General features: G+C 41.1%; 2 protein-coding genes and 1 long non-coding RNA gene across 6 annotated transcripts in view; 1 reads left to right on the forward strand and 2 right to left on the reverse strand.

Annotated features, from left to right (window-relative positions):
• Nucleotides 1-1,497: 1,497 nt before the first annotated feature.
• On the reverse strand, nucleotides 1,498-5,179 carry LOC127363430 (uncharacterized). Its single transcript, XR_007884824.1, has 3 exons — nucleotides 5,049-5,179; nucleotides 3,112-3,193; nucleotides 1,498-2,067 (listed from the first exon to the last, which is right to left on the reverse strand). It is a non-coding gene; the product is annotated as an uncharacterized LOC127363430 (long non-coding RNA).
• On the forward strand, nucleotides 5,166-7,019 carry ptrh2 (peptidyl-tRNA hydrolase 2). Of its 3 annotated transcripts, none has more exons than XM_051399833.1 (2): nucleotides 5,166-5,274; nucleotides 5,826-7,019. In XM_051399833.1, exons 1-2 carry the CDS (start codon nucleotides 5,225-5,227, stop codon nucleotides 6,352-6,354), a joined length of 579 nt encoding a protein of 192 aa, XP_051255793.1. In that variant the 5' UTR covers nucleotides 5,166-5,224; the 3' UTR covers nucleotides 6,355-7,019. The 3 variants fall into 3 exon arrangements, with proteins under 3 accessions (XP_051255793.1, XP_051255796.1, XP_051255795.1); XM_051399836.1 differs by having other exon boundaries at nucleotides 5,189-5,280; nucleotides 5,834-7,019; XM_051399835.1 differs by having other exon boundaries at nucleotides 5,191-5,280.
• A 773-nt stretch (nucleotides 7,020-7,792) lies between these two features.
• Nucleotides 7,793-26,778, reverse strand: part of cltca (clathrin, heavy chain a (Hc)) — a 33,001-nt gene continuing 14,015 nt past the window's right edge. For both annotated transcript variants that reach the window (XM_051399831.1, XM_051399832.1), the window contains 28 exons: nucleotides 26,379-26,647; nucleotides 26,045-26,206; nucleotides 25,834-25,947; nucleotides 24,864-25,037; nucleotides 21,934-22,131; nucleotides 21,588-21,788; nucleotides 20,964-21,116; nucleotides 20,554-20,676; nucleotides 19,540-19,677; nucleotides 19,270-19,434; nucleotides 18,965-19,145; nucleotides 18,286-18,449; nucleotides 16,981-17,106; nucleotides 16,734-16,876; nucleotides 16,023-16,257; nucleotides 15,752-15,874; nucleotides 15,524-15,669; nucleotides 15,226-15,409; nucleotides 14,946-15,138; nucleotides 14,329-14,486; nucleotides 13,968-14,240; nucleotides 13,456-13,773; nucleotides 13,082-13,213; nucleotides 12,728-12,838; nucleotides 12,450-12,620; nucleotides 12,115-12,336; nucleotides 9,564-9,639; nucleotides 7,793-9,110 (listed from right to left, as the gene is read on the reverse strand). In XM_051399831.1, the coding sequence (XP_051255791.1) occupies nucleotides 8,977-9,110; nucleotides 9,564-9,639; nucleotides 12,115-12,336; nucleotides 12,450-12,620; nucleotides 12,728-12,838; nucleotides 13,082-13,213; nucleotides 13,456-13,773; nucleotides 13,968-14,240; nucleotides 14,329-14,486; nucleotides 14,946-15,138; nucleotides 15,226-15,409; nucleotides 15,524-15,669; nucleotides 15,752-15,874; nucleotides 16,023-16,257; nucleotides 16,734-16,876; nucleotides 16,981-17,106; nucleotides 18,286-18,449; nucleotides 18,965-19,145; nucleotides 19,270-19,434; nucleotides 19,540-19,677; nucleotides 20,554-20,676; nucleotides 20,964-21,116; nucleotides 21,588-21,788; nucleotides 21,934-22,131; nucleotides 24,864-25,037; nucleotides 25,834-25,947; nucleotides 26,045-26,206; nucleotides 26,379-26,647 (4,787 nt within the window). In that variant the 3' untranslated portion in view covers nucleotides 7,793-8,976. The remainder of the gene's footprint in view (nucleotides 9,111-9,563; nucleotides 9,640-12,114; nucleotides 12,337-12,449; nucleotides 12,621-12,727; nucleotides 12,839-13,081; nucleotides 13,214-13,455; nucleotides 13,774-13,967; nucleotides 14,241-14,328; nucleotides 14,487-14,945; nucleotides 15,139-15,225; nucleotides 15,410-15,523; nucleotides 15,670-15,751; nucleotides 15,875-16,022; nucleotides 16,258-16,733; nucleotides 16,877-16,980; nucleotides 17,107-18,285; nucleotides 18,450-18,964; nucleotides 19,146-19,269; nucleotides 19,435-19,539; nucleotides 19,678-20,553; nucleotides 20,677-20,963; nucleotides 21,117-21,587; nucleotides 21,789-21,933; nucleotides 22,132-24,863; nucleotides 25,038-25,833; nucleotides 25,948-26,044; nucleotides 26,207-26,378; nucleotides 26,648-26,778) is intronic.

Here is a 26,778-nt window from a genome sequence, read left to right on the forward strand (position 1 = left end):
CATTAGACTGAGAATCAACAATCAGTTTAGATTAGATCTATTCACTTGGAAATTGTGCTAAATCTAGGCTAACTGTAGGCTACCTGTACTTAATCATTTGCAAAGATGTACTAAGACATTTGCAATGTTTGCTTTAAAAGAAAATCATGAGCTGTCTCCCATACTACATACTAATTGTGTAATGTATGTTCTATAATTGTAATACTGTTGTACCATAAAATAAAATTAAAAAAATCCACACTAATAGGAAATTAAATAATACTACATCTGCCCATGGACATACATCTGACGGCAAATGTTTCTCTAGTCCTTTCTGTAGCTGTTTCACCATCAGCAGCAAAAGATATTATTTTTGTAATTCATTAATTATTTCCCAGCTCTCAGCAGGTCCTCTCTTTCTTCTGTGCATTATATTTTGGGATGACAGTGAATAATAAGAGCACACTCAAAAATCATGCATTTTTCTAGTATCCATATCGGCTCAGTGTTAATTTTGCCACTTTTCCCAGAATTAAGTAGTGAAGTTCATACTCAAAACTTATGTAATAATAAGAATAATAATGTTTTTTGTACTATATTGTATACTTATATATAAAATATATGCATATTATTATAATTATATTATTATTATTATTATATGATAGTATGGACCATATCATTGGCATTTGGTTTGATTTGTACCTCTGCTCCCTGCTCTGGAATCCAGACTGTTGCCATGTAGAATGTGGAATCCAGACTGATATTCTCATATAGACTCATAGAAACTGGAATGTCTTTCTAAGGAATCTCAGTGGACTACTATTTTGTAAACCAGATATTAATTTTGTGAAGCATCTAACGCGTCAGAAGAAGCAAACGACGAGATGGAGGCAGTGCACTTCATAGGTCTAGAAGAAATAATTGATGTATCTGATGAGCAACTGCAAGAGGCTGAAGAAGATGAGCAAGACATCAAGTACGTGTCTTAGGGTCAAATACAGATTGTCTCTTTGCTCCCAAGTCTTGTTTGGCAATATGTGATAAAGGCAACTGTCAACATAAAACTTTGAACTCTGATGTGTCTGTAGTTATAGGGAAGAGATCAGGAGAAGACTACATCAGGCTGAAGCCAGCAACAGAACGACGAGGAAGCTCCATGAGCACGAGTTAGAGGAGGAAGAGGGCATTTTGAGACTGATAAGTGAGGTGACAGCTGAGAATAAGTACCTCACCAGCAAACTGAAAGAGTATGATACTTAACTAACTAGAATTTATGTTTTGTCCTATCATGGTAAGAATGTGACCTACATATGCACTGAGTGTGCTTGGCTCCAAAATTCATTATCTATGTAGTGCTGTTAGTGAATCTCAAAAGGCTAAGATATTATTTTGGTTGATTTTGTATTCAGGCTCCAGCAGCAGGTGGAAAATATAAGATGGGAAAGGCAACTCCAAATTGAAGCAGAGGATGAAGAAACTCTGTGTCAGGAGCAGGGAGAAAGTGCTGTTAAGAGTCAAACAATTTGCATAAGGAAGATGGTGAGTGACACATCTAAATTTCTTCTTCTGTTCATTTAATATGATTACCTTCCTTAACGAGATTAGATTCATTAGATAAAAAATGAATGTTCGGGTATAAAACAGGATATATTTACAATGTAAATAGAAATGAGATACAAGCTTCTGAATGTATAAAATGTAATACGTAAAGTAGGTTCCAACCAGAAAATTCATCTCAAAGATTTGAAATTCAGAATAACCCATGTTGGAAAACCTCTACATCATATACTGTCATTATAAATAGTGCCAGATTTTCCTGCTCAGACACACTATCTGGAGCCTCCTACAATCAATGTAACGTTTGGAGGGTCTGGTCTCCAGGTAGTTATGATTTGTCTTCATCTAAATAACATCAGGACAAAACTGTACCCAGACCTTAAACCTTGAAACCAGGTCGCCCGGGTGGCTCACCCGGTGGAGCTGGCACCCTGTGTGTCGGGGCTGAAGTCCTTGCTGCAGCTGCAGTGGCCATGAGCTGCGTGTCATCCCCCCTCTCTCTTCCCCCTTTCTTGTCAGTCTTGAGCTGTCCTATATAGTAAATACAAAAACACCCACCAAAAAAAAAAAAAAAGATATATATATATATATATATATAAGACATCAAGGCTTGTGGTGACCATTTTAACTAGTGTGATATTAAACTGAGAAAAAAAATTTGACATCAGATTTATTTTGCCATGCAACTAGAAGCAAACTTCTTTGAAATGATGACCAGCCAGTAGCCTTCACATGAACTGGTGTTGATTTCTTGCCCTGATTTCATTTCTCGTCTTTGTTTTGTGCAGGAAAAAGAGATTCAGAAGCTTAGGGAGAAAAATGCGGATTTGACTGCTCAGGTATGACCTCTGACTCTGCCATATACTTATTATATGTTGCCCTGTTTGTGGTTTTCACCATTTTACAGCCAAACTTTAATCTCTGAAAGCATAAGAAGTATGTAATTGTTGGTCACATGCCAAATTCACTGATAGAATTAAAAAACACAGCCACAACTAAAAATACTTTAAAACTGCATTTAGCTGGCATTCATTTCCGTGCACCCTCCTCTGGATCCCACTCTCACTCTGAGCCGCTTGTCTTTCAGCTGGAGCAACTCTCTCTAGGAGAGAAATATCAGGAAGAGATACAAAACCTGAGGACAGCTGAGCAGGAATTGAAGGTAAAACCCAGTTCTTCACTTAACATGATGTAGTTATATATATATCCCCCCCCCCAAAAAATAGCACATTCATCCAGCTCTAGCATTATAGTTGATGGCTGACTTGTGTGTTTTGTAGCACAAACTGGAGGAGGTTCAGGAAGTCCTACGTAGTAAAGATGAGGAAATAGTTAGGGTATGAACAACTTTATGAAATCTTCAAGATCACATTTTGTAAAAATTACCTGTAGCACCACTTCATTTTATTATTTTTTTATGAAAAAGTCCCTTAATCTGAGTGTTTCTGCAGAAATCTATTACCTTGATTCAAGAGAATAACGAGTTAGAGGAGTATTTCAACAGCATTGAGGTATGTACCATGTGTGTGTGTGTGGTGTGTGTGTGTGTGTGTGTGTGTGTGTGTGTGTGCTTACTGTGGCCATCATTGGACCCATCTGACATTTCATCTCTCTTCTGCAGGACCTCAGACAGGATCAGCGAGAACTTCGACAGCAGCTGAGCAGCAGACAAGAGGATCACATGTTGTAATTACTGTTATATTTTTGCTGGTTATGCTGGTAGAACAGTAGTCCCTACTTAAACATACTACAAGGAGTTTTGAACTGCTTATCAAACAGTATCGATTTATTACTGATCTCTATATGACCTAGATAAACAAACTATTAGAGAAAACATTGGCTATTTCTACTGTATATAGAGAGACTCAATGCCTGCCTCTGGGTTGGATTTGTAGTGCATTTCGGTGGGTGATGACAGTGTCGACCATGTTGTAGCTTAGCAATCCACGCTGAGCAGAAGTCTGTGTGGAGCTGTCTGTTTTCTCACATTTATCTGTGTTTTGGTTTGATAGGGCTACACAGAATTTCCACAAATCCACAACAAATGAAAAAGAATGTATGTTTAGCCGGTGTGCTAAGAGCCCGTGGAAAGGATTAAAGGTAGCAGGAGCTGTGGCCCTTTCTGTCCTCCTTCCTGTGGGTATCGTGGCCTCCATGGCGCCTGTCTGCAACAATCCAGATCCTGACTGCAACCTTTGGAACATTGCTTTCGACCTGCTGGAGCCCTACAGCGAGCTCTATCACATGCTCCCTCCTGTTTACTAACACAAGGTTGAAAGTGGGATGCAAAGTCATTGTTCCAACGGCTCATTATTCAGGAATGAAATAATATCCCCAATAAAAAAGCACAAGGAGTTAGTCTCAGAGTGCTTGCATTCTATTCTATTCTACTTCTTTCTGGCAGTAAATGGGTGGACCCAGTTCTCACTGTATCTCTACTTATAACTGGTTACAATCCTTGTCTTTTTCCCATATGAGAGTGGTTGGGAAAATGGGCAAGTATATATCTAACTGTAGTAATGGAGGTCAGCCTTCAGGTAGAAGTAACACTGGTACTTAATTCTTCAGACATATAGATATTATTGTTTTCAAATATTTACATATTATTATATATTATGAATATTATTTCCATATATTTTCATTTTCAATTATATTATATTATCATTTGTGGTCTTTGCCAAGGTTTCTTCCATTTTTTCCTGTTAAAGAGATTTTTTGGGAGTTTTCCCTTGCCGTCTTGAGAGGGCTGCTATTTTAAAAGGTTTGTGTGGAGTTGGTATATTTGCCTGTGGAGACATTCTTCAAAGATGACTATTTTTTTAATTTTTTTAACAAATAATCTATATATATTGTATATATGTATATAATATAAAATATGTATTTCTTTGTGTTATTTTGATATAATAGCAATACTGTAATAATATTAATAACAATTCAACCAATATATAAAACATAAAATAAGAAACAATTGTAAAGCTTCTTTGTTGATAATGAAACAATAAATAAAGCACTAATTACATTACATGATAGGTTTAACCCTGAACCAGCAGTTTACATCTGGAAACGTGAAATAGCAATACTTTATCTGTTAATTCACTGAATTAAATTGTTCATTTATTTACTATTTGGCTGTTCATCAATTGATTACTGGATGTCAGGGTTCATCTAAAACCAGCATCCAGTAAGGTACTTGGATGCCTTGAATTTATAGTTTTAAAATGTCCTTGGATTATTACATACATATTATGTTACTCTGTCTGTCTGTCTGTCTTAGAGGACAGCTGTTACTGCTCTGTCACATTTGAGCATAGAGGTTAAACCAACACACCTGTCCAGAGCCAGTGTTTGGTTTGTCTGTTCTGGGCTACTGTAGAAACATGGCGGTTCAACATGGCGGACTTGTGGAAGAGGACCCACTCCCTCTGTAGATAAACTGCTCATCTGCTATAACTGCTATATCTTGCTAAATGTTAGACACTGGACCTTTATTCATTCATTTCTGTGTGACTCACCTGGCGGCTGACTTCTTCTATTCAGTCATTTCTTCAGTCAGGCAACAAAAACGTATGGTGTTCCTTTTACTTTCTTATTTAAGGCGAATATTCCCAATATTGTTGACCCAACATATTCCTTTCACTTAAAGTTGTGGGGTTGTGACGTCATCACCAAGCGCCCAAAGGGAAAGTACATGACGCTTCGTTCATGCCGCGAGCGGCGAGACATCGATCGACCCCGCAGGTAACGGTACGTGACCGCTATTAACCGCTGTGATCTACTGAGTATCAGTGCAGCTGCACCGTGGGGGCTCGAACTGTATGAACAGCAGTGTGTGTGTGTGTGTGTGTGTGTAAAGTGAGAGCTGTTGAACGGTCTTGTCTCTAGCCAGGAAGCTAACGATAGCTAGGCTCGTTCCTCTAATATAAAGTGAAGTTAGCAGTTGTTACAGGTACACGGAGTTACTCAACACTGATAAAAAGAAAATAAAATGACTTTTAGTCGTTCAGGCGTGTTGAACAATGAATGTATAACTCCAGTCTTTGAGCCAACACGTAGGAAAGGTCCTTAAAGTGAGAAGAGAAGTTAACATGTGGACATCTAACGCTACATTTCCATGACAACCGGGAGGATAGCTGACTGTGATATGATCAAAGGCTCCAGCCTGGTTGGACTTTGTTTTATCAAATGCTGTTTTTGATTTGATAAAGTTGACGTTGCTGTCTTAAACATTGTGCCTTGTCATTTCATTATGTAACGTTAGATATGTAACCTAACTTCTTCTGTCCTGTCAGTTTTGCAGACACTATGGATTTGCTCTGTGGTCCATTGGGCTTGGGTGTGGTAGCAGGACTGGGCTGTGGGCTCTTCCTCGGTTGGCACCTTCGGACTCGCCTCGGCCCTTCATCTAAAAGCCTGATGGCAGCGATGGGGGAAGGCACCGGTGAAGCAAGTGTGATGGGAGAAGGAGGCGAGTTCAAGATGATACTAGTGGTCCGAAATGATCTGAAGATGGGCAAAGGGAAAGTCGCTGCCCAGTGCTCCCATGCTGCTGTGTCGGCTTACAAACAGGTTCAGCGCAAGAACCCTGAGCTACTCAAACAGTGGGAGTTCTGTGGCCAGCCCAAGGTGGTGGTGAAGGCCCCCGATGAGGACACTCTGATTAATCTTCTGGGTCATGCCAAAGAAGTGGGACTTCCTGTAAGCCTGATTCAGGACGCAGGAAGGACACAAATTGCACCAGGGTCCCGCACTGTGCTGGGTATTGGTCCAGGCCCAGCTGATCTGATCGACAGTGTCACTGGGGACTTGAAGCTCTATTAGAGTTCTGGCTTTCATCTGTAGGACTGGCATCCTTTTTTTTTTCTTTTTTTTGTTAAAACAATGTAAACTAAGTTGGCCTACCATGAGTTTATATTTTTATACAACATTGACCCAGTTGTATGCTAAGTACTTGAATTTTTCTTGTGCAGTTGTGGGGATTTTGTGCTCTTACCCTATCACATACAGATCAGCTGACTCTTAGTAGTGAGAACGGCTTCATGTTCTGTGACAGTGGGAAAAACCCCAAACACTGTATGCTAAGGCCTGTATCTGGAAACATGATGCTCAGAACAAATAAATGATTGTTGATCTTTCTAGAATCACAGTGACAATAGACCTCGTCATTGCAGGAAAAACAGAGGTGTTACTAATAACATCATCAATGGCTTAGGTCTATTAAGCGTCCAAGTAAGGCATGACGGTGAGCCAGCGTGCAAAATAGCAGTGCCTTGGAATTGGTTAAAAGGAATGGCATGCAGGTATTACTGTTTTTGATTACACCAATGCTTGTCTTGCTGTGACATGTCAGGATGTATGTCTGCTGTGAAAAAGGTCTGTACTGACTATGGTCCCAAATGCTGTTCTCTTAAGAAATAAATTGAGAAAAATATCTTTTATAATCTCACAAAATGCATTCTTAATAAAAAAATATCCTTTTAAGTTTTTATACTGTAACGTATTTAATACTTTGGAATACCACGGAGGTCACTGCAATGGGCAGTTTTGTCTGATGGGATTTTGCAGTGCAGCTGGTTATATGAATGTAATATTAATATTGTAATGCAATTGATATTTGGATTTTATTATAAAACCTTGAAGAATCTTAAATATTTTTCACTTTCTGAAATAATTGGAAGTCGGAATCAATTCCTCCACTTCGTTAGTTATCGTATCCACATCATCTTATTGTGTGCATTTACTTAAATTTTCTGAAACATCAAGTTAAAATCTTCAAGTTGTTTTAAGTGAGATATATCCATATTCTGATCTTTTTACTTGCTGCTTTACTACTAGCACCCTCTGTTTACCATCAGAGGGTGCTAGTACTACATCCTGCTGTTTTACGCAAGTCATATAATGCTGAACTGATCTGAGCATATTAAGATAGCAGGCATTACCCAAGGAAGACAAAGTAACTGGAACACGTTATAATATACAATAGAAACACTGATACACTGTTTGGAAATGGAGAAGTCATTATTCTTGGAGCGATATCACATAGTTTTGGACAATATTACATTACACTACAAACTACAGCATCTCTTTCATACACTTTACAGCCTATGCTCAGTATCTATCATTCTTACTAGAACCATAACATCACTTCCCTTTTTTGGTGCTGAATGTGCAGCAAATTGGACGGAAAGCAAATGTGACCCGCACCTCTACTGTGTTCATCTCCTGCACATGACTGTACATGCAAGACACAATCAGACTGTTCTTGACAAACAAGAAGCCTTTATTTTTAAGTGGAAAACAAAACCGCTGTTTCATTCATTATGATCCTGATTATGCACAATCAAGTATCTTAAGTGCACAAAATCTAAGGTAATTTAGATAAGAATATAAGTTCAAAAGGAGTTAATGATTGATTTCCTGTATACACGCAAGCCTTTGATAAAAACTTCAAATTACCACGAGTCCTGTGATATTGTTTCTGAATTGGATGAGCGGGTCAACTGAAAAATGTTTAAAGGCAACCCAAAACAATACAAGAGGAGAACAAAGTTTGAAAAATCTCTCCTGCACACTCAATAACAGTGACCGAAAATGATATCCATCAGAAACAAACCGCAGCGTAAAGAGGGGGCATGGGGCATGTTAGTCAAACACAAACAGGTCTGCAGTCCCTCCTGAGGTGGAATGTTCCCACGTTAGAGCAGTATTTAAAGCACATGGAAATGTCATCTGAATGCAAATTTGTATGGAGAGTCCTGCATAGGCTTTGCTGGAAAGAATCAAACTTTCCTTTAAATCGTATGTAAAATACTCTCTTGGGTTTTCTTCAAGAAACAGCCCTGAAGTGTGTGTGTGTGCGGGGACACGACTGGTACAACGTAGTGTTTCAGGATTGTGGTCATGGAAGCGGCGGTCTCATGTTCAAATATAGAAGAACATAGTAGCATTTTTTTTGTGTCTGAATATACAATAATTAAATGCATTTTACAGTCGGACAGAAGAAGCTGCTCACACACATCAAAAGGAAAAGGTTCTACATTAATTCTTCTCACTACAGAGTGCAAATCAGATGCTTCACAACAGACCTTTTTTTTTTTTTTTAAACTGAGAAGAGGACTAGCTCTTCCCACAAGCCCCCCATTGTACATAAACCATTTCCCATTCAAATAAAATAGACAAAAGAAAACTTAATCTAGTCAATACGGAATGTGAGAAAATTAATCTTTGTGATGCAATCGTTTTCTTTGACAAAAATAAAACTGAGTCCTTCATGACAGTTTAAAAAGGGGAAAAAAAGTAAAAAAAAACAAAAAAAAAGTTTGTCTGTTTTATCCCCTGCTTCCTGAAGAGGGCAGAGAGAGACAATAATGGTCTGGTGAAGGACTGTGGGAGATGGATGGATGGTAGCTCCAGCCTGCAAGTGGAGAGAGGGGTCAGGGGTCTTTACATGCCGTAGCCAAAGCCTGGCTGAGCTGCTGGCTGACTGTAACCCGCAGGTGCCTGGTAGCCGTAGCCGTAAGCTTGCTGAGGGGCCACAGGTACGCTTGGGCCCGCTGTCAGCATCAGCTGAGGTGTGCCTGCAAGGTACACACAAAGGAAAGGTTTCAAACATGTTATTGGTCTGCGTTATTTTAACTAGAGCGACAGTTTAACACTAGACAGACACAGTTAGCGACTAGCTGGTAAACACAGAGGAGTATTTAGCAGCTAAAGATCGAGATATTTCCCTCAGGAGCTTGTAGAGCAACCAATACGAGAGCTAAAATGGAGTGAATACTGGACTTAAATTCACCAGGTGGCAACTGCGTGCTAACAAAATCACCATATTAACTTAAAAAGATGATGATACGTCAGAAATCATCGTTATTGCAGGTTAAATTAATGCAGCTTTAACAAATTCAGACATTAAAAGACTCAATGACCACAGGGAACACTGGGTAATCTAGGGTCCAAAATGTGTGGAAGGAAGACTGCCACCTTTGCTTGTGATCACAGGCAAATGGACATTGATGTCATTAGTGGACTGTTACCATAAACGATGGGTTGCGTCTCTGTTGCCTGCTCCTCCTCTTTCCTTAGGGACTCTGAGGTTTCTAGTTTATCTACCTGCAAGACAAAGAGATAAAAACATTTAGAAGAAAGCCACAACAATTAATGTGTAAACAACATACTAAACAAATAAAAAAATATAATTACATTTTTTTTTTAAAAGTTACATATTCATTAACTAATCTGACAGCTTTTTTAAAAGAGGATGTCCATGTGGGTCACAACTCTAAGCACCCATTTTTCCCACAATACACACCGTATACAGAGATTTGAGAACATAATGCATTCATGAGTATTGTCCTTCACTCCTCTCTTGTGGCTACTATTCAGAGCAAGTCCAAGAATGAATGCGTAATAATAATAATAAAATAATAATAATAATAATAATAATAATGCAGAAATAACATAAAACAAGTTAAACTAAGAATTTATATTTCCTCTGTTCTAACAGTCTCTGTGGCCTGCCTAAAAGCAGCAAATTCATTACAAGAAAATCAAAAATAAATACATGAAAAAGTCATAATAATAAGAACTTCTTTGGGCAGCAAGTCAGATGCAGCAATAAGCAAAATGTACATATGAGGTCCCCTGGGAGCGCAGCAGCACCTGGATGCAGGTTATTTCTATAGTTACAAGTGAAGGCTTGCTCAGCAGTGCACTTCCACATCTTGTATATATGCATTTATCATTCAGTTTAACCATGCCTCTTCAGAAAAACAGGCGCTCTTTAATTCAAGTTCTCTGCACACATTTTCGCAGAGCTGAAGCTTCACTGTAAACAGAAACAGTCCCATGCTCTGTGTTACACCGCTGGCAGTGAAGAACAGGCAGCACTGAGATGCAGTTTGGTGGGAGGAGGAGGAGGAGGAGGAAAGGAGGGTGAGTCTCAGGCAAGGTGCCACCTACAGTTCAAGTATTTCTACAGGAAGCCAGGCACAACCAACAGCTTGCTGCTATGTATCAGCAAGAGGCGTTCCACACATGCTTTATTCTAATAACCAGCTAATAAATCAAAACACAGCAATCTTTTAAAAATACATACAGCTTCATACTGTGCAGTGGCAATATCTGTGAGGAAATGCACTTTTAAGTAAAGTTGCAAAGAATGGATTTTCCTTGTTGAAGCTTCTCCACTGTTCGAGCACCAGTGGCAAACAAAATTATCCACATTTTGATGAATTCAGAAGGTAAACCAGATATTTTAACCATGATTAAAGCCCTCTTGTTCAGTGCTTTTTCTCCAACAAACTTCCCTGGGTAGACAGTAGTTTCTTTTGGACCTCTGATTGAATCTCTATTACAGTCTGCTGTTGGTTCATATTTCTTTAAGTAGGGGATAGGGGCAAACTATGGCCCCTTAAGTTAGCTAGATTACAATCATTTCCCACTCAGAGATCGCTGCCTGTGTTTTTCTCTTGTAGTATGTCTGTCCCTTTAGACTGACAGAAAGTATCATCTTGTTCCTCATTCACAACACTATAACTCATTTATTACAAACCCTTCCTGAAGCCAAGTTGATTTGCGTGTTTCTTGACTAGATTTACATGTCAAGGTTTACTCTGATACTCAGCAGTTCCCCTTACACTGGTACTATATTATTATATCACAACAGATTGTTTCTGATAACAGCCTATGACACACAGATTAATTCCAGATGTCTAATGTCAGTGTGGTGAATACAAAATCTTCAGTCCTTTATTCTTGCAGCAGACGGCTACGCTTTAATTTCCTCAGACTTATTAGAGACTACAAATCTACTAAGTTTCCTAACAACTACAATGTCAGCTTGAAAGATATGTCAGTGACTGTGTTGAGGTGAGAGTGTAGCTAAAACCATGCACACTCAAGGCCACAGTCGTCCGAGCTAAATAGATCAAAAACAGAGCATTTAGCTTTCACCTGTTCTTTAACTGCATCAACCTGGAAGAGAAAAGGTGCAGCATGGAAGAATAAAATTAAAAATATTTTCCTGTAAAGAAATTTGGTAAACAGACAACCATCAGAAAGAATTCTGGGTATGTCTTTAATTTGATCCTGGTTAACTTAAAACAAAGGAAAACAGGATTTTAAATTGTCAACATGGCAGATTTTCTGATTATTTGCAGGTGAAGCCACCATGATATTCTCATTTTGTCTGTAAAACACACACACTGTACCTGGTTTATGGATAAAAAAGGACCAAAAAAAGGGAAAGAGGGAATAAAGGAAAAAAAAAAAAAAAAAAAAGAGTATGCCCCATATCAATTAACTTTGTAGTGTAAGTACTTGCTGTGACACGCAATCAAAACCAGACCTAATAACAGATCATTCAAATGATATATAGCATATAGCACCAGATTGCAACGTCTAAAAGACCTGGTTTAGATTACTTTCCAAGTATCTGTTACAGTGCTCACCTCACATAACCTACATGAATCTGTATAAAACTAAACCGTGTGTGGGTATTCACATCTGCTATTATGATTATTGTATTGTATTCATTTAGATCAAAATCTATTTATTTTTAAGTTTACTTAACTCAAGCTGACCCACCTTGCTGAGGTACTCCCTCATGACCTGAATGAAGTATGGCATAGAAAAGTCCATGATGTTGTGCCTCCATGCGGTCTCCAGCACCACGTCAGGCCGCAGCAGGTCATAGCAGGTGAACAGGCAGGCGGCAAAGCACTCCTTATTGTTCTCCTGTAAGAACCAGGACAGCAGCTCCTCTGCCAGCTCTGTGTCCTTGGACTCTGACGCATACTGCATGGCATCCTGAAGGGGAGACACAGCACGGACAGGTTCAGGGACGGTCTGAGTCGATCTAAGGAGTGTATCAGAATCATTCACAAAGACAACAACGGTCAATGTCGGGGTGGAACAAGCACCTTATAGAGCTTGTCCTTCTTACAGAGCTCCACACTCTGTTTCCAGCGGTTGTTGCCCTTGAAGAGGTAGGCAGCGATTCTCCTGAACTCAATCAGCTCGTGCTTCTCCAAGCGCTGGGCCAGTGAGATGTTGTCAAAGTTGTCGTAGGCATCTATTGATGTCCTCAGTGCCTAACATGAGTGCGACAGGAAAAGGGAAGAATATTACATTAACGAATAATGACAACAAAACAAAACAACACAACACAATACAGCAGCAATTTCAAAGGCTCTCTCACCTGATAATCCTCCTCTATGATGAAGAGGTTGTTAAGTGCTTCATTGACTGATTTGTTGTTGTGGTTTTGTACTGACCGCAGGTAGGGTTTGATCAGAGGCAGCTGTTTCACCTGTGGGCATGTACATACAATCATCATCTCACTCACAATGATCTCTCAAATTTAAAACAGAATTTCCAGAAAAAGAAGCAAATTCGTGCCAAGCGTTTGTGATATTATATCTGTTTTTCAAATTTATAGTGCTTCCACTCAGCTTGTTAATGCACATACAAGTAGGTGGATGGAAACTTTGCACTATATTATAACAAGCAGAGTAAATGTCTATCACACTACTTCCATGAGGTTAAAAAGTACCTTGCTGAAGAAGTTGACAGCACGGGAGTGGTCCAGTCTGGGAGAAAGCACTATGAGCAAATCATTCAGTAACAAGGGCTTGAACTCCAGATAGAACTGGGTGGCTTTGTAGTACAGCTCCACGTTGGCCACCTAGACAGGGTGCAGAGGGAAAGACATGTTTATAATTTTTTAACACATTGCATTTTATAATACTGTCTCCAATGACGTATATCTTATCCAGAAATCAATTTGAGGCAATAATGAAGACATATTTTGGCAATCAGCAAGGGATTGCAGTGGAATCACTTTCACAATAAGACAGAGTAGGATACCTCAGAAACCAAAAAATATAATATTAAAACACAATCCTAGTTTTGAAATCATCACTATACCTTGGTGATGATGTCTTTGAACTGTCCCTCCTTCCAGGCATCTGTTGGGTGGTTCATCATAGTGATGATAGCGTTGTCGAACTCCTCGTACTTGTCGTACAGGAAGACCAGCTCGGCCCACAGGTGAGCCTGCTCCGCTGCTCTCAGGACCTTCGGGATGTTAACTCTGGACCAGAACAGCTCCAGGTGCTCCCTCATCTTCTGGGGCTTGAACTTGGAGTAAAGGATGGCCAGCTCTGTGAACATCCCCATGTGAGCGCGCTCCAGGCCCAAGGCAGCCTCCAGCATGGTAATCAGCTCTTCAAAGTAACCGCGGTCCTGAGAGAGAAGACGTTGGATTGAATGTGGTCAATGTCAATGTATTTTTCTCTATGTATGTGTGGCATGTTTTCAAATTAGACAGTATAATAATGTAAACTGGATGCAAACACTGCACACCTCTGTGTGTTATGATTTTTGAAATAACATGCCAGAAGATGAAAACATACACACAAAAAATCCCTGTATCTTACTTGGTAGTAGTTGATCAGCTCCTCCAGCTCGTCAGCATGCACCACGATGTGGAGACCGCACATCTGGGCCAGTCTGAACTCCTTTCCATCCACGCAGGCGAAGCACACCTCTTTCCAGGTGCGGGTGCTGTTGGCCTTACGGGCACCGTCCACAGCCGCCTGGTACTCACCGAGGTGCACCAGAGTTGAAGCCAGACGACCAAAGTTGGAGACGTTGTTGTATAGCAGCTTAGCCGCATCATACATTTTCTCATCATAGCAGCGGTCACCAACCTACATCACAGATACAAGAAAGATGTAGTATTTAGTAACTTTTGACCTGACAGCTTTTATCACAAGGTGTGCAAGAAGAGAGGCTGACCTGTTGGATGTGAGCATTGTTGGGTCCATTGATGAACTCTTCCAGTTCAGCCAGGCGATTGGTTTTGGCCAAGGCAAAGATGAGCTCTGTCTCCACGTAGGACTCGCGGGCCTTCTTACGAGCCATCTGAAGGAATTTGACCAAGTCCTCCCAGTTACCTGAAACATGTGGACAGTGGTATTAATCTCTTGTGTGTTGTTTAATCCTTTCCTTTTCGTAGATGTGGAACACGGCCTCAACTGTGTATTATGCTAGTGTGCACTTTCAATAAAGAATCGCTGAACTAGCTGCAAATATCAGCAAATACCCCTGAAGGAGAAACACAGTTGATGCACTCTGTATCGATCGGTTTCAATCGAAGCAACACTGGCAAACAGCTAACAGCTTTCTCTGAAACCCTGCCTTCAGTTAATAGTGATTAATCAGCTGACAGTAAGTCAGGTGGTATTCTTTCCCTCTAAACCTTGCTCAGTTTTTGAAAGTCCTTTGCTGTGCCTCATTGGCAGAAACAGAACAACATGGCCTTAGACACCTAAAAATTAAATCTCAACCAAGCCCGGTGTTTTCTTCCTCCGCCATCTTTTGACTTTTTACTTGAGCTCAACAATTCTCCTTACCGCTCTTATCGGCAGCCTGTACCACCTCCATGTATGCAGACGGATCATCAGCTTTGATGTAGGAGTCAATGGCCTCTTTAACCAAGTCCTTCTGTAGCTGAGCCTTAGCCAGCTGGCTCCACACAGCCGGCTCGTTGCAGCGTTCTGCAAACTCATAGGCCCGGTCCAGGTTGCCAATATGCTCGATCAGCACCTAGGTTAAAAAGAAAAAACATGGACGATCAACACTTCTTAAGTCAATAAGGTATTAGGTCAAGCTGTTTAAGAGCTAATGACTGACCTGCACAGCGGAGGTGTTGACGTCAAACTTCTTGAAAATGGCAAAGGCCTCCTCAAAAAGCTCATTGCTGATGGCAATGTTAGCGATATCAGGAGCGTCATAGTTGTCTAGCCTGCTGATGTACTCCATCACACGGGTACGGTCAGCTTTGATTGCTGTTAGGATCAGCAGGTTCTGTAGATTTCTGTAGAAGAGAGGGGAAGACACAAAACCCTCAGCACCTTTTAGTTTTGCAATTTGATTTTGCAATGTGTCATGGGAACACAGTAAACGATCCAAAATGTTACAGCTAAAACACCTGTGTTCACTGAAGACGGAGTTGTCCAACACAATCTTCTCCAGCAGCTCAATGAGCTCGTTGGGCAAGTCTGCGGTCATGAAAGCCTTGACTGTGACTGATACCTCCTCTGGGTCCTGGGTTTCTGACAGAGCTGTCTGGACCACCTGAGGGCAAAAGAACAGAGATTTAGAGGAGCACCAGGCAGCTGTATTAAATGAGATAAGACTCGTCTTGAGTAGACTTTACCTGGTCAATGAGTGGTCGTCTGTAAGGGTTGCTCTCCAGCAGCACGTTGGCCCACAGCTCAGGGTCTTTGCGGCGGACCAGATAGCGAGACAGGCTCTTGAACAGGGAGTTCTCGTTGCAGACCTGAATGAATGAATAGAACAAAGATGACAATTCTTCCTGCTATACTGAAAGCTGTTTAATGTAATACATCAAAAAAAGGAAGGTGAGCTGAAACAGATATTCGGGTACATGGGTGAGAGGCAGGCAAGTACAAAAAATTCATCCTCACATTGATCAGCTCCTGGTCACACTGCCCTCTTTCATAGGCTACACAGGCCAGGTGGGGGTCTCTCTTCTCGCAGTACTTTCCCACCACACGGCTATCATAGAACGGGTTTTCCCTCAGGAAGCGTTCAGGGTTGTTGTTGCTGTCAATGTAGATCTTGGCCAGAGCATTATGGGTGGCGGGTTCCTCACAGCCTTCATGGATACGTGACTCCAGCCAGGGCAGCAGCAGCTTCAGTCTGTCAGAGAAAGAGGATGTCAGGACTCTGACTGCTCACACAACTTCTCAGACAAGGATGGAGCACAACTCAAAGCTTTTTTGGAGTACTAGATAGACAATGTTCTCCATGTGTGGGTGTTGTAGACTTGTGCTGAATAACTCAAATATTTCTCTTTGGATTACTGTAATTTATTAACAATTTTATGTCTGTCTTTTCATATTTTTAAAAAATGGTGTAACTCAACTCTCCTGTTAATGCACATTTATGACTAATATTCCTGCCAAATGTTTATTTTGGTTGCTAAGAAATAAAGTAATGGCAGTACATTGAAGTACAGTAAAGGAGAAAGTTGACCAAGGTTCTGACCAAGTCTTGCTCAACTGTTGCACCAAGCAAAAAGGGTCAACTCTAATCAAAACGTTTACCATTACGCTGAAAGACAAGTTAATTAAACATTTCTGTTGTAGAAACATGTAGGTGGATTCGTGCAGCACCTGTTCCTCTTTTCCACCTCAGCGACCAGTTCATCAGTAGAGAACTGTCCCCTGACAACCAGGATCAAGCTCTTGATAACATCCTCTGAGCAGTCCACGTCTAAGAGACCACCAACCACGACAGGCAGACGGCTAGGATTCACCTAAAAAAGGAATTTAACAATAAATCTCATTTTCTTATTTCTGTCATAGAAGGATCTAGCATAATTGTCATGATGCATTTGAACACTTCTCCACTGAGCCTTACCTTCTGAACATAGATCTCAATGTACTTCTGCAGGTTGTTGCGGTACAGATAGAGGACCAGGTCATGGACAAAGTCAAAACGGTCACAGACGATGATGAGCGGTAGCTGGTCGGTGAGTTTGGCTTCCTGTTGGTCACACACAGTGGAGGGAAAGAGGCCACACTGAGAGTAAGATAACATAACCAATAAAATACCTCTATACAAGCCACAAAACACCAACCAACCCTGATGCAACAGGGCTGATCTTTCCACTACACTTGCTGGTGTACTGAGTATGATGGTAAGACATTTATCAGAGTCACTGAAAATGAAATTTAAGGTATCATTTTTCAGCTCCAGAGTGATTTAAAACCTATACAATACAAAATAAAGGGTTTGTCACTACAACAAATGGACATCACATTGCAAAATGTGTGTGTTTCACAGTAGACACACACAACAAGACCTCTAAAAAGAGCTGCCAGCCATCAGGTCAACACTAGACGGCGCTGACCACTAGTTCTCTGTACCACAATGCACTGCTGTGCTGACACACTGGTTCCATCCACAAGTCATACAGGATTAACAAACTGGGATTGTGCACTTTGTTGATATGTCATCCAAGAACATGCTGCACTCATTAGAGGTTCCTATTTCGGGACCACACACTTACACATGAAAGACAGGAACCCAACTTGTTCACCATTAACTACTACGTAGAGCTCAGAGAGCACTGGTTGCACCCGAGTGGTTGATGGATTTAAGTGTATAAGCATGTATGCCTCCATACTAATCCCAGTTTCAATCCTGTGCCTAAAAGGTAAGGGGGTAGGGATAAGTCCTGTACTGTGGGGAAGGATAGATTTACCTGATACATGTCCTGCCATTCCAAAGACAAAAGAGGAAAAGCACAAAAACATAATTGACTGCCATCAAGATGATTGAACATTTTTAAGCAATTCAGGCAGATTGCTTTAGATATCATATTTTTATAAACTACAGGATGGGGTCAAAATATTAATCTGTGAAGCTTTTCTTCTGAGAGCATGTAGCATTTAAAAAAGACTGACTAAGCACTTCAAGGAATTTGTGATAAATGAGTGGAAATAGGGATTCCAACATTGCAACACTAGAGAGATTTGTCCTGAGACCAACTTGGCGTAGATCTAATAATGAAAAAAAGCAACAGAGTAGATAAGGAACAGAGGAAGACACAGTGTTCAAGACGGAGAGTGTGACGAAAGTGAAAGTAAGCACCTGGTAAAGGAAAAAAAAGAGCTGTTACATGTCAGTGTTTGATCACTCCAGATGTCCCTACGGCTTTACCTTAAGGAAGTTCTTGACACGCTCAGGGTCGTAGCAGTTGCTCTCTCTACAGATCCTCTCCACCTCTTTGATCTGGCCCGTCTTGCAGGCAGCCTGAATGTATTTGAAGTGAACTTCGGGGTCCTGGCTGAAGTTCACAATAGAGCCGAGGAAGTAGAACAGACCTGAGAGACACAGACAGTCACTTATATTAAGCTTTAAAGATGTACATGTCTACGTCTGCACCTATCTAAAGATAGCATTATGGATCTGATAATAAATCCTGAAAAGATATAACTGACATTAAAATTTTTCTTCATGACTGCAGTTCTTCTCTTCACCCAATTAGCTTACTCAACTTTTATGCTCCATTATTCCAGTAATAGTAGAAGAGCTGAACTAATTCGCCTCCAGGCCACTCTATCGATTGTCCTACCTCTGCTCTGGCCTACTTGTCTAATTGATAGTTAGGGGACATCTATCCAAGTACATGGGTGGGAGGGAATGGCTGCATAAATAAAACTGAAGGACAAGTCAAATACACTCTAAAGTCTAGTCAGGATAAAGGAATATTTAGCTTTCATTATACTTATAAAAATATTTGTATTTTCTGGATTATAGATTACAGTGTTTCATTAAAAAAAAAGAAGATAAATATAAGAAAGGAAGCAGTCTGTCAATATAATGTTTGGGACCTCACCTTCAAAGCTCTTGAACGACTCAAAGAGCTCAGTGAGAGACTGCGTGCTGAGCTGTTCATGGTACTTGGAAGCCACCTGGACACAAATCTGCAGGTTCTGGCGGATGTTGGCGGACAGCATGGCCCTGAGACACTCCAGAGAGTCCTCCACTGACAGTGAGCCAAAGAAGTTCACCAGCCACTGCAGGTGGAGGAGGAAATGTTAGTACAAGTCATAGGCTGCACAAAATATCTACCATGGAGTTAATGAAAAAAATCCACAATAAGATTGAATCTATTTCACCCAGTCTGTAACTGAAGCCTACCTCCGGGTTGAGCAGGTGTGTGTGCACCACAGCACGCTTGATGTCGTACAGGTCGGTGTAGTGCTCCAGTGCTCTTTGCAGAAGTCCAGCCTTCTCACACAGCTGGGCGATGTGGGCGCGATCGTAGTTGGTGAACATTTGGTTGCCCAGGATAGCATCAGCAACCTGCACCCCACGACATGAAGCAATAAGAAAAGGTAAGATAAAAAAATGCATCGCAGCTCTTTTCATTGGATTTCTTATTAATAAAGAATGTGCTGATGTGTCTACCTGTGGAGCATGCATGAGGTTCATCTCCAGCAGGCGAGTCTGCAGTGGTCCTTCTGAGGGTCTGTTGTTCTTCAGAGCGTCCAGAAGGAATGAGGTGCATTGCTGGATCAGGTTGTACTCCATGAATACATCCACAATCTGAACAGACATGGAGACACACAGGTGAGAACTTTTACTCAAGAGAGGAAGAGAGACCATGTAGCTGCTGACGGGTATGTAGCTGCTGAGACTATAACTTGTCAAAACCTTTCTTTGAAAATAAAGTACTACTGCGCTGGAGATTAATAACACACCTGGCACAGGCTCCTAAACTTCTGACAGGATTAAACTTACGAGATGCAAGAAGACCACATTTAAAGCTGCTTAAAGGCCACTTGCAATGCAAATTCAAAGTTGGCCGAATACAAGACATTTCCTCCTCCAAAGATTGAAGAAACCCTCTGATGCACTGGTTTTATTCTTGAAACTCTTGTTCCCTGCCAGTACAGCACTTAAGGAAACACAGAAAGCTGTATCAGCAGTTAACATTTGCAGTGCAGTGAATGTCTGCAGTGGCAGGAAGTAAAGAAAGAGGTGCATTTCCTTTATACTACAGGATATCTGAGGTTCACAGATGTTGGCATGTAAATGACTTAGTCAAATACTTTGTGTATTTTCAAGGAAAGTTCAGGTTGACTTGTTAACTGCAGACTTGGGATGTAGGAAGGTCATGCACAATCTTCATCTTAATTTGGAGAAGTATAGTTCAGTTACCCTATCCCTCAAAGACTCAGCAGTACAACTCAATCCATCCTGTGCTGCAGGGCAACAGTTGATTTTTAAACTCCTACTAAACTCACTGTGGTCAGTTTCAATCAGAGTAAGACATGAATATCTTTAAAGCTCTTTAACGGAGACCTATCCCACACTTTAATAAGATATAGCAGCAGACAGTCAAAGTCTACTCTATAATTAGGAACTACATTAGAAATATCCATGTATTCCTGATGGATCACTGAAAATCCTTTCTCTGACCTGTGTAATGTCAGCCAGTGGCTCTTCATCCTGGACCAGCATCTGAGCAAACTGCAGGCCTTGTTCTGGGTTGATCCGCATCACATTCCTGAGCAAAAAGATCCAGTCTGGAGTGTAGCCCACCTGGGACAAAGAAAATTGATACATTAGAGTACAATAGATCAAGTTGTAGGGCCATGGTTTGAAGCAGTTATTTTAGGTCTCCAACAAGAAGTGCTTCTTTGTTCATTAGATTTCATAGACACACATCACCATTTAAGCATGAAACATTCTAAAATGTCTTGCAATATACTTTATTGTAACTGAAACCTTGAAGTAGAGATTAGGAAAGGATATTTGTTTTGACATATATTTCATATGGTGTGCCTTCTCCTTCATCATCAAATACTTTCTCAGCCAGACAAACCTACCTTCTTGGCGTACAGGACGATCTTGGGGAACTGACCAGTCTCCGCAAAGCACTGGATGACTTTGTTGGGGACGTTGGCCCTCAGGTAGACACTAAGAGCCAAGGTGGGATCCACTGCCTTTACCAGGTCACCCAGTTCCTCTGAACACTCCAACTGAAATGTAGGACAAGAAACATCAGTACTGGAAGAAATTCAAGATAATTTAAAAACAAGCATACAGTATTATTCTTTTATCTTTCATTTTTTAATATTCTCTTTCTTCATATCTCTTTGCTTTATTTTCCTTTTAATTTCTATATTTAGCCTATGTGGTGGTTTTTATACTGTATTTTGCACCAAATGAAAAAAGGAGGGCATACTGAGATAAAGAAAATGCAAATTACAATACAAATGAGTGAAAATTCAAATATAGATGAATTTATATCCCCAACCCCCATTCTCTTTCTGTCATCATTGAGGCAGCTTAGATCCACCCAAATGTACAGTTTCTAAGGGAAACTTCACAAATTCCTGACATAACAGATGTTCTCACATGACCCATAATAGGCAAGTCATATAAACAAACAGGCAGCTCAGGAAGAGCCACTTCCTGTGAGTGGAGGCTGAGATGTAGATCTGCAATACCTTGTCTTCCTTTAGCCACTTCTCCAGGAGCTGCTTTCGTCCCTGCTGGAGGACAGGCCTGCAAAGCTCCAGGGACTCGAACTTGTTGAGCTGGCCCTGGTCCAACAGGATACCAAAGTACTGCAGCAAGGGGGAGGTCTGTCCTGGCTGAGTCGGAACGCTCTGGAAGCGACGGATGGTATCTGGGGTTCGCAGGATACCCTGAAAGGGGAAAGGTCAACTGAAGGTGAGAGGACATCTAAACGCCTGATAAAAGGCCAAACTCGGTAGAATATAATGCAATCCAAGTCCAAGTCAGACTATGTCAGCAAGCTGTTGATTGCCTCAGTGCTATCAGGATGAGTACCTTTGGTGCATTGGCAGCGACCTTGGCAGCCTCGGAGTAGTTGCCAGCAGCAAACAGGTTGTTGAACTTGCGTGCAAAGAGTTCTTCAGCGCCGGCGAGGTTGTTGCGGACGGCTAAGCGGAGAGCCAGATCTGGATTCTGGAGCACGTTAGTGATGTAGGGGATGATGTTTTCCTCTTCCACGCAGACTGACAACACCTGTGTCACAGAGAAAAATAAAGAATGCTGCAGCTGAGTATACTAGAGACTAGACACAGGGTGTAATCAACCTGCTAGATCTGATCATCTTTTTAAATACCACATTTTCTTATTAAAGTTCAACCAGCAACCTTTTTTGTAAATAATAATAATAATAATATCTTTCATGTGGTTCCATCATATATGAAGCATCAAATCAAATGAAGTGGGATGCACTGCACACTAACCCACACTCCCACAATGTTTAGTGAGGCTCTGAATTAAAGCTTAGACCGATAAATCGAACAGGCCGATTAAGAATGCAATCTCGACTGGATTTAGTGGATGGTCCTTTTTATTTCAACTCATCTTAGATAGATCTAGACGACACTGTCGTAAATCAACACATTCCTTATTCACGTCCTGTGCCAGAAATGAGCAGAATGAGCAAGCTCAGCTGAATACAACTGTGGGCAATAGCATTAAACTCCATTAAACGGTGTCTGGCCTTGGGTTGTGGCTGCTGAATGCAAATGTATTATTAGTGGGTCAGTGTAACGCATGGCTTTTGTGAGCAGTCTGGCAACAGAGAGAGAAACGGAGAATGAGCTGAATAAAAAGGGGAGGATGGAGGAAAGAGAAGGGGGGCCAAGGAGAAAGAGGGCCAGTGTTGGCCCCTCCACAAACAAGCCAAGCAGGTCAGTGCCCCAGCTTTTAACACGGGTGACTAGACCTCATTCATCCTGCCACTAAAGAAGAGTCACTTACTCACTACAACACGGGTGGACTAATTGGAGGTAGTTAAAATAAAAAATAAAAAAAATAGACAGAAAAGGAGGAATAAAAACATCCATTAGTAGAGCTTGTATGTTCTACTCAGTATGTAGGTGTGGTGAGGGAGGAGGAAAAAGCATCAGATGAAGAGGCTAATATTAAAGTCAGTAATGATTACAAACAGAAAAATGGGAATGAAACATGGAAGATTAAAGAAATCCATGTCAGCCAATACTTAAGTGACCAAACACATTCTTGAGACTTGAGAATACCCCTCAGTTAATTTTAGCTGTAATATACCATTTAAATACAATGACCAGAGTCTGATGGAAAAAAAGAACTTGCCAGAACAACTAGATAACACCAAGTGTCACAAGATGACACATGAGCTGTCGTATCAAGTGATTGACTGGCCCAGACACAAACACACAGAATAGTAAAACTGGAGGGTGGACATCACAGGTTCCTGCCACGCTGATGACGTGGAAGATAAGGTGAAGGTTGTGATTGGATGAGAGGGCCGGGACTAAGAGGATTGAGGGAACCAGGCTGTGCCTCCCACTTCACATCATGTGCTGAAGGGTGGTGGGCCCTTTTCTCCCCTCCTGTACTATTTCTTTCACCCCTTTCCCCTCTCTGTCCCTCTCTGGTGGGTTTGCAGAAGTTCTACACTGCAGCTATCATCATTACATGTCAATGTAAGGCCAGGTCTGGCAGATACTGTACACAATGCCCAGTCTGAGTCATGATGCTGAGACTCAAACACTCAAGCACGCACTGCTAAGTCCATAGCTCCCAATAAGAAATTTGCTGACTACAGGGACCAGTTTAGACAGCGTGGAGGCAAGAATACTGTACAAGAATACATTTAGTTCTGTCTTTTTGTCAGACCCAGACACAGGATGGTTATTGCAATTGAGTGAGGGAGTAGAAAACATTTTTGTTGGGTTGGATTATTTTTTACTTTGCTTATCCTTTAACCCATGTACTATAATACCACAACCCAAATAGTCAACTACAACTTGACTTACATTTCAAACTACCATTAAATCCTGAGCTTTTTAGGCAGCCGTACACAGCCACACACCATCCCTTTCAGTGGCATTCTTCATTGTTCTGCTTGTCAAATCCAACCAGAAAATATTAAACTTAATTAGATTAAAAATTACTTATGAGGTTCCAATTATCTGGTTAGATTTTCTTTATGTTTATTTTGCTTGTTGACCAAAGACAACATTGGATTTAAAAGAAATGTATGGTAAAAGCATTGTAGTAGTGTATTACTTAGTATCAGGTTACCAATATTGTTGGTAACCAAGCCACTCAACTGAAGGCACTGAGGGGCCTAGACAGTGGCCTATTATCTCTCAGATCACTGCCTCTGTGTACGTGTTTGTGCGCATGTGATGTGTGTACACACACACACACACACACACACACATACACACAACGTACTTTTTTGCCCCGGCATACGGCAAGATCCGTCACTGCCTCAGATCAGCTTTCCCCTCTTCACTCAATTATTCATGTGGTGTGTGGCCTGGCTGGAACATTATTCATCAGCTGGCTGGATCCAGTTCTCCTTTCTGGTTCAGCTTTACAAAAGCAGTAAGACACAACCCTCTACCCTCTCTCTGTGTGAAACACTACACCTTGGATTATTTATAATGCCTCCTGGCAAAGTCTGAGCTTGCCTGATGACGACAGATGAACAAGGAGTTGTTATTACCCCATGCAACAACTGATGTTGATTGTTTGCATTCAATGACCTGTGTCAGATTTGCTGAACATGTGATTGTTGGTGACATATGGGGTAAATAATAAAGAGGTAGTTTTCTTGTGGTTGTGTGATCAAGGCAAGGAAGAATATTTTGTTTCATCTGCAAATTTCTACTTTGACTTTACCAAGACTGAACAGCAATGCTAAACACACATCATTTCCTTAAGCACTGATGATGAGTGCTGGTTGACATTCTTACCTGTCCCTTCCTGTTGACCCCAATGATGCCTGAGGTGGCCTCATGTGGAGCGGTAACAAAGATGGTCTCTCCACTAATGCGGTTCATGTAGATGCAGGTGCCCGTTTCCAAGTCATACAAGTGAATGTAGCCATATTTGGTGATAAGGAAAACCACATCTTGCTTGGAGCTTATCTGTCAAAAAACAAAGATGAAATACTGCGTTTGTTAATCTGATTATGGTAGTTAAAAAAAAACATCTCACATAAACAGCCTTTCACTTCTTATTCAAAATCCTTAATTGGCCTTCTTATTTGAAATTTTGTTCGAACATGGGAAAAATAAATATTCAAACTGTACTGAACTGTTCAAATTCAAAATGTATAGGTCTATAAGCTCAACAGACCATTTGAAGTAGTTTGCCTTGAGGTCCAGGAGAGGGCTTTCTTGACCTATAAGCTTGACTTATTGCAGTAAATTAAGCTAATAAATAAAAATGGAGGACACTAGCGAGCTATGCAATGTTCAGTGTTTACCAGCACTGAAGCCTTTTAAGAAGCAGTATTAAGAAGAAGTATTTTGGGCTCTACACTGTAGATGGTAAAAATAACAACAAAGACATACAGGCATGCAGCATAAGGACTTTGTTAAAAGAAGCTGCCATTACAACGACAACAACTCTGAGGGCTCACCCACTAGCTTGTCCCCCAGTGAGGCACCAGAAACAAGTGGAGCAACGTCCACTGTACAACCACATCTGACTGCGTACTCAGGACACACTCATCCTTAAGACCCTAGCCAGAAGCTCGTCAAAAGGCCATGACCAATAAAGTAGCCGTGTTTAAATGACAAGATATGCGGCCCATTGACACAGTCAAGGATAGAGGCAGAACTGGAGCCACAGTATAAAATTCTAAATCAATCTACGCGTTTTTACGTATTTATTTACTTTTTGAAAAAGTGACAGCCCGAGTTTAAGCCAAGTACACACCTGCATAGCCACAGGGAAGTCATTCTGGGCTTCTGGAGGGAAGAACACATCCACTGCTTTCTTTGGAAATGGCTGGTTGCCAGTTGGTGGGGTCCCCACTTCAATGATGTGCAACTGCGTCCAAAGAGAGAAAACACAAAAGGAGGTTTTGCTACGAGAATGCAATGACATTAAAGTCCGTTTCCCTTATTACGTTATTAACATCAGTCACCTTCCCACCAGCCTGGCCTCTAACAGCAAAGCAGAACAAAGTTGATTCCTCTGTATTCCCCTCCATCTTGAACTGGGCAAAGCTAGCAGCATGGCCTTCAATGGGTTGAGAAACCTTTCTGTCAACAGAGTAGAGCTGCATGGCGCCCACAACCCGATTTTGCTGAAAAAGGCAAAACAATACACATAAATATGTACAATCCATACTGACCAATATGGGACATGCAAAAAAGATATCTGTTGTATATTCTCTGTGACGAAGAAGTGATTTCAACGCTACAGGTCTATACCACTAAACTTAATATTTTTGGTATAAGACATGAGCAGTAAATTACCTGGGCTGAGATACCGATGAGCAGGAGCCATTTCTGCTTGGCATCAGTGCGGTAGTTGATGATCTGGCAGCCTGCCAGGCTGGAGTGCCGGTCAAAGACTTTCACAGGCTGTGAGTCTCCCTCCATGCTCCAGTGGTAGACGGCATTGTCAGTCACAAGTGCAACTGTGTTAAGGGAGATCCACTTCCAGAAAGTAACATCGTCCGTCATGGTATGCGCCTTCATCTTGCTCTTCATCTCAATGTTGAAGATCTGAAGGGTTTTGGCGGCTAGAGGGGGGGAGAAAGGGGGCGGGAGCCAGGCCCCAGAAGAATGTTATAGTTTCTGATAACAGTGCGGCCCCACATACACACACATTCATTGGAAAAGAAACACCAAATTTCAATAGAAAAGGGATATT

This window comes from Dicentrarchus labrax, unplaced genomic scaffold (assembly GCF_905237075.1).
Source record: "Dicentrarchus labrax unplaced genomic scaffold, dlabrax2021, whole genome shotgun sequence".
In the NCBI taxonomy this organism is placed as follows: domain Eukaryota; kingdom Metazoa; phylum Chordata; class Actinopteri; family Moronidae; genus Dicentrarchus; species Dicentrarchus labrax.

Bases quoted from the DNA above. Each gene is read 5' to 3' on its own strand.
- ptrh2 (XM_051399833.1), top strand. From the start codon at position 5,225: ATGACGCTTCGTTCATGCCGCGAGCGGCGAGACATCGATCGACCCCGC. The intron at 5,275-5,825 runs GTAACGGTACGT...CTGTCCTGTCAG, and splicing joins GACATCGATCGACCCCGCAG to TTTTGCAGACACTATGGATT.